The sequence below is a fragment of the Leptosomus discolor genome, chromosome 4 (assembly GCF_034619465.1).
Source record: "Leptosomus discolor isolate bLepDis1 chromosome 4, bLepDis1.hap2, whole genome shotgun sequence".
Classification (NCBI taxonomy): Eukaryota; Metazoa; Chordata; class Aves; order Leptosomiformes; family Leptosomidae; genus Leptosomus; species Leptosomus discolor.
The window spans coordinates 27,433,153-27,446,179 of NC_141394.1; the positions used below are offsets into that span (position 1 = coordinate 27,433,153).

Below are 13,027 nucleotides of genomic sequence, written 5' to 3' on the forward strand. Positions count from 1 at the left end.
GGTTGGTGGAAATTTTGTGGAGTAGTACTTCGTTATGTTGGCTTGTAGTCCCTTGGGTAGACAAACTCAGGAGGAATTTTAGAGAGGTAAAGGATACTTTAATGAGGAGAGAACTCAATTGAAAACCAATGAATTTGGCATACACCCCAGTGATGAAAGAGGAACGAATTGGTCTCTTTACCTTCAGATGGTGTTGGGAAACTATCTGGTATAATTCAGACTTAATTCACCAACATTATTTAACTTCTATAGAATTTGTTTTATTTGGGTGTTTTTTAGAAACTGTTGAGTTTTATCACACAGGTGTAATTAAGAAAAGATATATAGGCTTGAGAGCTGCAGAAAATCAGTGTGTCTGTTCTAGCTGACAGATAGGTAGGTGTCTTGCTCTCTTGGTTTGGCTGGGACAGAATTGTAAGCTAGCCATGCTAGGCAGGCTGTAAGCAGTTTCAAGTCAGCCAGGGCAGCTGACCTGAGTTAGCTACAGGTGTAGCCCACACCATAATGTCATGGTCATTATAAAGGGAGGTGGTTTGCTGAGGAAAGAGAGCTCCTGTGGGGTTCCTGATGGGGTTCCTCCTCTGGCTTCTACTGAGTACTGCTCTCTGGTTGTCTGTGATGACTGGCATTCGTTTGGCTGAGTACAACTCTGTATATCTCTGTTGGTATTGGTGCTGTTTCATTAAGTCTGTTTCACTTCTACTCACGGGTTTGCTCTCCTTTTCCTGATTCCCCTCCCTGGCTGGTGAGGGGTTGTCAGGTGATAAAAGCAGCTGTTACAGTTTAGCCCCAGGTACAGGCAAAACGTAGACACTTGAATTAAGCAGTGAGCTCAGTGTGGCAAAAAGAAGCATTAAATTTGTCTTGGCTTCTTGCTCAGAGAGCAGGGCCCTAGTAGAGCTGACTGTGCAGAGCTGAACCTGACAGTGGCAGACCCAGGCCAGCGGGCAGGGTGGGAGCCCTGGCGGGCGCAGTGGCAGCGGCAGCTGATGGTGTTCTCCACTGGAGCCAACAGCGTAATGGGAGCTGCTGTCTGCTTCGCTGCCACAGGGCACAGTTAGATTTGTGGGCAAGTGATGTGCTGTGAGCAGGAATTTGGGGCTTCTGACAGTTCTGGCAGTTAATAGCATTTGAGAGTCTGCCCTCAAACCTTTGTGTATTTTACTGGCTTGACTTATTTTCTCTATTGCTGTGTAACTCTGCATTTGTTTCCCCAGTTTGGATGTGTTACGCATGTATTCTCAAATTCTCTAGTTTGAGTGGAGAAAGAGCATGTGTTAAAGGCAAGCAGGGTACTTATGTTCTAGTATGCACACTCAGCCACTTGCAGACTTGTGTGCTTTGTTTTATTTTGACACTAAAGCATAAAAGCATACGATTTTTGTTACTGTTGTCATCTGACATTCAAGTTGCATGAGCAGTTACACATACAGTTTCATTTAAAACAATTAGTCTGTGCTTAGCCTTTTCAGGGATTACATTAAGCAGGCACTGCAACGTGAAACTTCAAAAATTATTTATTTCATTGCCCCGTCCCCAGCCTCAGAAGAAATCTGTTAGTGGAGTATGACTGCAAGTTTGTGAGGAAGTACTACTTACTTCAGAGCAGAGGCGACAGTGTTTTATTATTCTTTGTACACAAAAGGATTTGCTGTGTGAACTGACATCAGCTGATTTTACAAGAAGCCCTGCAATGTGTTCTCATGTATCAGTGAGCCTATGGAACCCTTGCTCTGCACAACAGACTTGTGTGGAGCATGCTAAATAGTGAGACTACCAGAAATTTATTTCTAGTTGAGAGTTTATTGCAGATTATGTTGCAAAGTCAGTAGGTGTTTGAGTGGCACATATCACCCGAGATGATACACAGTCTTCCTGCAATTCCACACAAAGTGCTGTGTTGCTAACGTGACAACATTTTGCTTATCAGCTAATGGTGAGCGTGGGGATGACATCATTAGTGGCCAATGAGACACTCCAGCCGTACCAGGCAGCTGCGAACACTCCCTTGTTGTTGAGGCGCACGCTGATTTTGTGCTTCCATTTGTATCTGTGCAACACAGATTAGTACTTCTGCACAAGCAGTTATGATAATTCTGTATCAGGGAAGCTAAAATGTTAGTAGATAAATTCATGATTGTGTCCAAGTATGGCTGCAGCAAAACATGTTGTTGGGCTGCTCTCTGGCCTCATTTTATTTGAAAAGATTGAGGCACTCCTTACATGACTCTATTCAGTGCTGATCCCTCCATTGTTTGGTTGCATGCATTATTGCTTTCTTTCTACAGTTTTGTGTTGTGCACTCAACTGGCAAATGTTGGCAATAGGATTGAGCAGCAGAAGTAGGCTACTGGAATGAAGATATAAATATTCCTCTGTGACTAGAAAAATGAGAAAATTAAATCATTCTGTCATCCTAGAGGTAGGGTTTTTTATGTTTGTAGAAATTATGGAGTCCTAATGACATGATTAGGAAGCATAGAGAAAAAGCAGAAAACACTGAAAAGAAAAAATGGGACTTATAACTTGATTTAAAAGCTTGACATAAGTGAAGCAGTCAGTTTGGTCAGCGTATTATCAAAGTCACAACTGAAAAGTGTCACCTCTGTATATCGAATATATGTGATTGGTAAAAGGGTCAAAGAGAGGAGGGGTGGTGTGACACAGAGGCTGGTTAACAATGTCTGCTCCTGACACATATATTTGAGTTTCAAAGAAATGTTCTGTCAGTGTACCTACCTGAGGGGTAGCAGCTAGACATGCATGTGTATGCGTGCTTGTAGCCTATCGTGGACACAAGATGAAGTGATAGTCTGAACTTCAGTGGAAGAAGTGGTACTTCTCTTTAGATAATTTTCACCTCAGAACTGCAGCTGGAGGGATCTCAGTTACCATGGCTCAGCTGAAGCACATAAACTCATTAGACTTGTGGCAATTCACTCAAAGATGTCTGTGCCCCTAGGTGCACGTTATGCCTCTTTATACACATTGCTCTGACTTTCTCTCTTGTACTTTCTCTCTTGTACTCTCTCTCAAGAGTTCTACAGTGGAGGCTTGGTGGCCAAATGGACATGGAAAGCAAACTGGATACAACATGACTACAACTTTCATCATGGAGGCGGGATACCAGATTGAGAAATTTTCAAAGGTGAGCCCTTCAGCCTGATTACAGCTGGCATTGCACTGCCACTGTTAGGACATCTGCTCTGCATAGCAGGTATCTAGAGCTCTTAAATATTTTGCTGGATTGTAATATACATGTGAAAATGCTAATGAGAAACAAGGTTTTTTAATGTCACAATGTATGTTTACCTGTTTTCTGGTTGCCTTAGCTTGTACAGGCACCTTTACTTGCATTCAGACTGGAAGATGGCTTACAGTTATTTGGAAACCTCAGAAAGCAAAAGACATTTATTTCTTAAATCTTCTATCTTATGAAAAAAAGCACTTTTGAACTTGATATATCATGTTTTGTATCATGCACTGAAAAACCCTTTTAGATTTCTATAGATTATGTGAAGGTTTATTACTGAGATTTTTCTTTTTAATTCAATTAAAAAAAAATTGTGGGATAGACACATTGCTACAAAGCTAACATATTAATTTATTAGAATGTGATAGATGTGCTTCAGGTTTAAGAAGAGGTAACATCTTAAGTACGATCATAAAAGTAATCATAGAATGGTTTGGGTTGGAAGCAACCTTAAAGATCATCTAGTGCCAACACTCCCACCATGGGCAGGGACACCTTCCACTAGACCAGGTTGCCCAAAGCCCCATCCAACTTTGCCTTGAGCAATTCCAGGAGTGGGGCATCCACAACTTCTCTGGGCAACCTGTTCCAGTGCCTCACCACCCTCAGGGTGAATAAGTTCTTCCTTACATGTAATTTAAATCTACCCTCTTTCAGTTTAAACCCATTACCCCTTATTGTATTGCTACGTGCGTTTTTACAAAGTGCCTCTCCAGCTTTTTTGGAGTCCTCCTTTAGGTACTGGAAGGCCTCTATAAGGTCTCCCTGGAGCCTTCTCTTCTCCAGGCTGAACAACCTCAGCTCTCTCAGCCTGTCCTCATAGGAGAGGTGCTCCAGCCCCCTGATCATCTTTGTGGCCCTACTCTGGACTCGGCCCAACAGGTCCGTGTCTTTCTTACATTGGTGGCCCCACGGCTGAATGCAGTACTACAGGTGAGGTCTCACCAGAACAGAGTAGGTGGGAAGAATTGCCTCCCTTGACCTGCTGGCCACGCTTCTTTTGATACAGGCCAGGTATGGTTGGCTTTCTGGGCTGCAAATGCACATTGCCAGGTCATGTTGAGCTTCTTGTCAACCATTGTCAACCCTCAAATCCTCCTCCCCAGGACTGCTCTCAGTCCACTCATTGCCCAGCCTGTATTTGTGCTTGGGATTGCCCCGACCTAGGTGCAGGACCTTGCACTTGGCATTGTTAAACTTCAAGAGATTTGCATGGGCCCACCTCTCCAGCCTGTCAAGGTCCCTCTGGATGGCATCCCTTCCCTCCAGTGTGTTGACCTCACCACACGGCTTGGTGTTGTCAGCAAACTTGCTGAGGGTGCATTCAATCCCGCTGTCCATGCTGCTGACAAAGATATTAAACAGCACCAGTCCCAATACTGACCCCTGAGGAATACCAGTCATCACTGGTCTCTACTTGGACATCGAGCCATTGACCACCACTCTTTGACTGTGACCATTCAACCAATTTCTTATCCACTGAGTGGTCCGTCTGTCAAATTTACAGACAAGGATGTCACACAGGACAGTGTCAAATGCTTTGCACAAGTCCAGGTAGATGACATCTGTTGCTCTTTCCTTATCCACCAATGCTGTAACCCCATTGTAGAAAGCCATTAAATCTGTCAGGCATGATTTGCCCTTAGTGAAGCCGTGTTGGCTGTCACCAATCACCTCCTTATTTTCCATGTGCCCTAGCATAGTTTCCAGGAGGATCTACTCCATGATCATGCCAGGCACAGAGCTGAGGCTGACTGGCCTGTAATTTTTTCAGCTTTTCCTTTTTTCCCTTTTTAAAAATGGAAGTTATGTTTCCCCTTTTCCAGTCAGTGGGTACTCTGCTGGACTGCCATGACTTCTCAAATATGATGGATAGTGGCTTAACCACTTCATCCACTACTTCCCTCAAAGAGCCATGGGTGCATCTCATCAGGTCCCATGGACCTGTGCACCTTCAACTTCCTTAGATGGTCTCAAACCTGATCTTCTCCTATAGTGGGTGGTTCTTCATTCTCCCAGTCCCTGCCTTTGCCTTCTGTGACTTGAGCAGTGTGGCTGGAGCGCTTGCCGGTAAAGACTGAGGCAAAAAAATTGTTGAGTACCTCAGCCTTCTCTGTATCCCAGGTAACTGGGCCTCTCATTTCCCTCTGGAGAGGGCCCACAATTATCCCTCATCTTCCTTTTATCACTGATGTACCTATAGAAGGTTTTTTGCCCTTGATATCCTTGGCCAGGTTTGATTCTATCAATGGGGGCTTTAGCTTTCTTAACCTGATCCCTGGCTGCCCAGCACTTTCTCTGTATCCCTCCCAGGCTACCTGTCCTTGCTTCCACCCTCTTTAGAGGGTGTAATATTCGGGGATATTCGCATAAGGGTTCCTGCAACACACTGACTCTATAATTATCTGTTTGGTTTTTACTAAGAAGCCTAGACAAGGTAATTTTCAGTTGTCCGTTGGAAAAATAAAAAATCATAGAAATTAGACTGGGCTCCTTATGCCATTAACATGTGGAAACAAGCAATAAATGTACATATTTATTAGGTTCTTCTGGTGTGTATTCACTAAAAAATAGTCTGGTCACCAGGTATCTAAACCTGCTATTTGCTGCAACTTTTGTTTAAGTGAAAAATCCTATGAAAAGCAGTAGCTTCTGGGGTCCTAGTCTTTATAGGGCTAGTTTGATTATGAAGAATAATCAAATAAATAGTTTGATTATTATGAATAATAATTGTTTGCTATTATTAGTGATTTAATTTTGAAACAATTAAAAACCCCACACCAAATAAACATGGCATATTATGCTTGGAAAGACTGGTTGTAGGAAATAAGGCTATAAAGACTGTAAAAAGGAAAATTCTGTTGTTACTGTGTGAAAACTGCACCATGCTAGAAAAGCTAATTGATTCCGCTTGGGTGGTTGCATCAGGATATTTCACAGAACCCTGTGGCATATGATCATAAGGACTTAATGGTCTACAAAAGATATTCTTTTTCTCCCCTTAAGGAGTAAGAGGGGGAAAGAAGCAAATTCACAACATAGTGGGCATTATAAATTAACCAGCATATGAAGCCTTTACAGATTTGTTGTGTAATGTCTGGTTTTTCTTCATGTGTTCTGTGAAGCTTTGTCTTGGTTTCTGACAGACACACGCACCCACCCACCCCACCACCCCCTGCCCCAAGCTGTATGAGTGAAAAAAGGCTCCATATGCAGTTTTTTCATGTTGTAGCACAATTTGCTCTTATGTCAGCAGGACTCAATAGCAACATTCATATGGCTTAATAAGAACTTTGAGTAGTTCAGGAGATACAGTCATGGATAAATGTTCCTGAAACTTGTCATTCTGTTGTCCACCTAGTGGTGTATTCAGGTGGAATACATTTCCCACTCCTCTTTTTAAAAAGAGAAAAAACCCCAGGGGTGCAACATTTCACAAGCAGTTTGTCTCCATACAAGTATCTACATAACTTTGGACAGGTGAAAACTAAAGGGCAAGAACTGTATATGTGAGAAAACACAGCTTGGTCTTATGTCAGATTCGGCTATCCTTTGCTTGAACTATTCTCTGGTTTCTCTAGAGTAATCTCCAAAACATTAACTAATCTTTTGGGAACGTTTCTGAGTAGCCTCCCAGTATGTACTTGTGGGAGCTCTATAGAGCTCTAGCCAGGTGTGCTGGGAACCTCTTTGGCTGAGGGAAGTAACTACTCACTCCTGTTGAGAGTAGCAGAAAACAAAAACTGCTGCAAATGCACATTTGCACAAAAACAGAATCAAGCCAACATCCAGGACAGGGTTGGTTTTGTTTTTGTTTTGTTCTTCTATTTGAATACTTTGGTTTAGAGTTTGTTTCTCAGGATAATGTGGAAGAAAGTCATAGCCAGAAACTATCTCAATGAAATTGGTTTTCTTGAGGGAGGGTCTACCCACTCCTGTTAGTTATTGGTAAGTTGCTTTTCTTCTTGCCATGCCTGCATCAAGGAATTTATTACTTCTTTCATTGTCTCATGAGTTATTTGTTTGCTTTTCAATTCTGTTTCCCCATCTTTCTGTATGCTTATTTCTTCAACACTGTAATGAGAGGTTTTTATTTCATGAGGCTATTTTAGTTCTTGGAAGATCTTAACCTCTAGCTGTCTTTCCCTCCTTCCTTCTACACCCTCTTTTTTCCCCCCAGGCCTTTTAGCATGACTTCCAGAAGTCTTTTCTTTTGTCTCTGTAGTTTTCATGCTGCGTGCTAATTTGTTAGGTCACTGGGGCGTTCTGTGATACTATTTCAGCTCTAGGCATCTTCATCCCTGTTACTTTTGCTACTGCTACATCTGGGAATGCCAAATGCGATCCACAGGTCACTTGACTGGGTACAAAGCCTTTGTATGTGTCTTAAAAGATAGAGATCTGTTTCTTAATTGTGCACAGAATTGTGCTGTGGTGGCTAGAGAACCTCTTCTGTGTGCTCCAAGACTAGGAGAAATGTTCAATCCTCAAGCAGCAGGGTCTATCAGACAGATTTCAACGTGGCTGTGGTCTCGGTAGCCAGAAAGGCATGTAACCAAGCATGCCAGATGCTAGTTGTCTCCCCTTGCCCTTCTTTTACCCCATAAGGCCGAAGAAAGCTGCTGTAGGAACAGGAAGAGGTGCTATGTTACTGGGTGGGCCCCTGGGGAGCAATGGAGTGGGAATACAAAGGCACTGAACCCTGGAGGCCTGAGAATGTGAGATGGGGCTGAGGAGCTTTTCCTCTTGCTCCTGCTGTATGGGTGGTCCTGGCTGTGTGTTTCTGCCTCTGATTTGGCCAATTGCACGAGTTCCACTTGAGCGTGAGTAAAGCAATATCATATTACTTCTGTTAGTAATAGAAATACTCCATTACAAATGCACTCTGAGACAGTCCCAACCTGCCTGATGACATCCATTAAAAGGACCTCCCAAATACTTTGAAAGCCCCATCTATAAATCCTATTCCGTTTTCTGCCACAAAAGAGAGCTACAAAATTGAATTCCCTGGAGGAAGGTCAGAACCCTTGCCAGCCTAGTACTCGTAAAGTAGTTTTTCTAGCCTTCAGTAGTCAGAGTAACCATAAAAGTTGTATGAAATATTAGTTATTTTCTTAATTCAACTTCTTGCATTAAAATAAATCTACAAAATTGTAGGAATTGGTCCTAAGGCTGGGTTCATTAAGCAGGTCTATATTCAACCAACCCAGTGTGCAACGGGATCACAGTAGAAAAAAGGCAGTGTACACTGTCCTCAGCACGTGTATGTGCACAGAGGTATTGGACAGGGAGTCTCAGTGGTCTGACTTTGTAGTTTTCTCTAGCTGGGAGTTTCTTTAGTGGTATGGATGCTGTGCCTCACTTGCCACTAATTCACTGTTGCCCTTGGGGCAAGTTGTCTTGTAACCCCAAGTTTGCTGCAGAACTTGGGGCAGGTCCCATTTTTTTAATTCATTCACAGAGTGGTAGGGGTTGGAAGGGACCCCTGGAGATGATCTAGTCTAACCTACCTCCTAAAGAGGTTTGCCTGCAACAGGTTGCACAGGATCGTGTCCAGGAGAGTTTTGAATATCTCCAGAGAAGGAGACTCCACAACCTCTCTGGGCAGCCTGTTCCAGTGCTCTGTCACCCTCAAACTAGAGAAGTTTTTCCTCATATTCAGGTGGAACTTCCAGTTTGTGCCTGTTGCCCCTTGTCCTGTTGCTGGGCACCACTGACAAGAGTCTGGCCCCATCCTCTTGTCATCTGCCCCTTAGATACTTATAAGCATTGGTAAGGTCCTCTCAGTCTTCTCCAGGCTAAACAGACTCAGGTCTCTCAGCCAGTTCGGTTGTTTTGTTTTGGTCATTTGCCATGACGCAGAGGGATTTAGTTTGAGGTCAGTGATCTGTGGCCTCCACTCATGCATCTAGTTTGTCATGTGCATTGTCTCTGTTCAGGTGTTTAATAATTGTCCAGTTGACTAAGAAGCACCAAAGATGAAGGAAAATGAGCAGTGATTTTCTTTTTCTCTGCCACTAGAAATAATTTTCTGTCTGTATGATTTTTCATTAGCTGAAAGTTTAAAAAACAGTCCCACAGTGGGATCAGTGATTTCCCATTAGAACTTCAACCTTGTCTGGTGTGTAAAATAAAGAATTACGTTTTATCTCAAAGACAGGTTAACTAGGTTAATTTTAGCCTGATTTACTGATAGATGCTTGTCTCAACTGTAGCTTGTGGCAGAGAGAGAGAACAGGCTGTACTCTACAGGCTGACCTTTTGGAAAGGTATAGCAAATAGTCATCTGAGGGAGAAGTGGTTGCTATCTTAGGGGTACTCTAGAAAAAATGAGGTTCGTGACCCAACCTTGTGGCTTGATGTGAAGTTGGCTGAAATTTGCTATTGGCTTTCTTTCACTTTATTTAATTTCCCAATTATCTCCTTATAACAATGAGCAACAGGTACCAGAAAGAAAAAGAGTTAGCACAAGAGCCTAACATGGTAGCTGATCCACATCTGCCCTGTGGCAGGTGGGGAAGACATGCCTACAAATAAGGGGTCAGTGCAAAGTAGTATCACAGTCAACTGACTGCCCTCTCATGACTGTGGAATTGACTGTGTTTGTGTCAGTGCAAGCAGGACCCTCCTCAGAGCAGCATTGTTGCTTTGGCTGAAGTGAAGTCCCAGAAAATGCTCAGAATGATTTCTTGAGAACTTTTTTTCTACCTGCAGTGGGCAGGAGGAATGTTTTCATGTTTCAGTGTCTGTGGTACACAATACCAGATATGAGGCTGAAAGAACAGATGTAAAAGTTTGGTTTCTGTTTGAGATGTGCTTTTATCTGGAATGACCTCTAATACCTTACACAGAGTCAGTGGTTATTTAGCTGAACTGGTCTCTCTGAAGCCTTATTGCTGATCATGCTGTTCAAACACAGCTGCCATGGCCAGAAGGCACTTCACTTCCAACCGGCATTTGTGTTTGCTTGCCTATCTTTTTCTTTTTAATTGCTACACCTATTAAAAAGGCATCGCTTCAGGGCAGCAAATGAAGAAGATTTTGCCTTTACTGGATGAACCTAAGGCTAGGCATTCAGACACAAGACTTACAGCTGAGCTGCTGCAGTCTCCTCCTATAAGGAGAAAATTGCAGATTAAATGGTGTGTCTGATCTAATGCAACTGCTATATTCCTCTTGCTGGTCCTTAGCTGGACTTTTGACTGAATTCTGCAGCAAGCAAACATGCACCTGTCTCTTACACAGATACATGTGTGCACATGCATGCTTGTTTATGCATGCTTTCTATCTCTCTTGATATGATAGCATCTTTAAAAAGTGAACAGGTTTAACAGAAGGATTATTTTTAGCCCTGTTACAGTGTCTTTTAATCAAGCAGGAATTTAGAGATGAGACCACGTCTTTTGACTCTCACAAATTCTAAGCTGTTAGTGTTCAGTTGAATCCATTTTGTAATGGTTTTCTTTATTTTGTTTTAATTTATTTTTGTCTGCTTTGAATCTAAGTTTCATGTGTTCACAGGCCTATTTTCGGACAGTAGAACTTGTCCAGGAGCCTATTCCTGGCTCACCAGGTCTGAGTTTCTACTTCAGAATCAATGGCCGACCCATTTTCATTAAGGGCTCGAACTGGATTCCAGCAGATTCTTTCCAGGACAGAGTGACCTATGACACGTAAGCCATATTTGATGTTCTCTAAGGAGAAAGGATCATGTTTTCCTGCTCCTGATTCTCTATCCATGCTCTGTCAAAGGGCAGCATTAGCAAGTGGAACTGCTTTCGAGGTAGGACACTGATTGTTGTGGGTTGGAGGCCTCAGAATTAGGACTTAATGAACAATGATTTGAGTGATGTTCAAGGCATGTAAGTGCAATAACTGATGGGAAGGTGGTTGTTTGCTGTCCACAAGTTTCTGGCCTTTTGGGTATTTTTGGGGAAGATCCTCAGGCTGCCTGATCCTCTTGCCTGGAACACATTCGTTGGTACTCAGAAGTAGTATGCTTCATCTGTGTCCTAACCCATCTCATATAGGGAGACACAAGTGCATAGCAGCCTCTCTCCCTTTTCCTCCATCTGCTCCGAGCTTCTTGGATTTCAATGACACAGCACTGCAGAGATGCAGGTGGGGTGGGGGCTACACTGTACTTTGTCTAAGCTTTGCTCTGAGTAGTTGGGGAACCAGGATAATGGGGCATGCTGCAGTGTGCGTTCATGTGCAATTTGGAGGCTGCCAGCATGATTAAGGAAAAAATTAATGGAGCCCAAATCCCTTAAAATGAGATTCAGAGTCTCAGTCTTTTTTCTCCCCCTCTCATTCCCTGCTTCTTGCTATGCGCTGTGGAACTCAGTAAGAGAATATAGATTTCTGAACATGTTTAAAAGAGGATTTGAATTCAAGTGATTGATATTTAAAGCAAGTAATATCTAAGGAAAAAAGAACAACCTGATTAATAAAATATAGTATTTCTAAATCTGGTCCTGCCAATCGTTCTGTAAAAGTACTTACTTGAATGTGTCACTTCATCTATTTCGTAAGTGTTAACAGGACCAAGTAACTTTTTCTGCACAAAAAAATTGCTTTTTGAGAGCTCTGTCCAGACATGCAGGCTTTCAAAGTATCAAAATAGTCTCGTTTCTGTCAGAGTTGTAAGTCTTAGATTGCTTGCTAATGATGAATGTTTGGGGATGTGGGTTGTTGTTTCGTTGGGGTTTTTTTTGGTTTTTTTTTTTTTTTCTATAACCTTAGAAACTCCTGAATGATACAATTTCACAAAATTTATACAAATCTTCTTTTTGTATTTGACAGATTATGGCTACTCTTGAAGTCTGCAGCAGATGCTAACATGAATGCACTTCGGGTTTGGGGAGGAGGAGTATATGAACAAGATGAATTTTATGATATTTGCGATGAAATAGGAATAATGGTAAAAACACAAACACAGAACAGTTATTTTAAAACTGACAAGAACTTGTAAATAAAAATCCATTCTAAATGAACAAAATAAGAAAATTAATCATAAATTCTAGCCGTCTTTCCAAAGGACGTGGTAGAGTACCAACCTGAGAAGTCAGATCAACTGGCTTAATTTGAATAGTTCCTGATTACTGAGGCTGTCTGAAACTGGAAGTTTTATTTTGGAGACTTTATATTAGAACCCCAGCTTGTATTTTGTCTTCTAACTAAGGCTCCAACTCTGTTCTTCACTCATCCCTACTTTCCTTCCCAGGCCAGAATCTCCTCTTCTCCTCCGCTTCCTTTTCTCCCTACTGTCTATTTCACCACCTTGTCTTACATTTCCCAAAATCAGAGCAACAGGACCGTGGCTTTAACTTTCTGTGATCTAGCTCTTTTCAGACCAAGACTCTCGTCTTTACACACTGTACCTCTCTCCCAGTTCTACATTTCCTGCTGTGTTGGGAAAGAATGAGAGAAGACATGAATGGCTGAAGGACTGGTACTAGTGACGTCAGTTAATGCAGGAAGAGGTTTACACTGCAATGATGAGCATGATAGAAGAACTTTTGTGGACTGTAGGCATCAACAGGGACTTGCAGCACTTAGTCAAATAGTTATGAAACCAGTAGTGTATGGGAGGGGGGTTATTCACAGGATCAAATAATATTTTTTTTCAGCAGCAGCCAGACTGTGGGGCCCTGTAGCTGTGTTTAGGGCTTACATGTGTGAGAACAGCCCTGCTGAAGAATCTGAATGCTTGAGTATATGCCCCAGATTGAGAGCAAAGGCCTTGCAGTCTAACATCAATGAGGATTTAAG

At 42.4% G+C, this 13,027-nt stretch overlaps 1 protein-coding gene across 1 annotated transcript in view; it reads left to right on the forward strand.

The window, feature by feature from the left end:
* Nucleotides 1-13,027, forward strand: part of MANBA (mannosidase beta) — a 50,483-nt gene that overhangs the window by 17,759 nt on the left and 19,697 nt on the right. Inside the window, exons 7-9 of the mRNA XM_086464083.1 lie at nt 3,038-3,148; nt 10,775-10,926; nt 12,059-12,176. Coding sequence (XP_086320209.1) covers nt 3,038-3,148; nt 10,775-10,926; nt 12,059-12,176 — 381 coding nt within the window. The remainder of the gene's footprint in view (nt 1-3,037; nt 3,149-10,774; nt 10,927-12,058; nt 12,177-13,027) is intronic.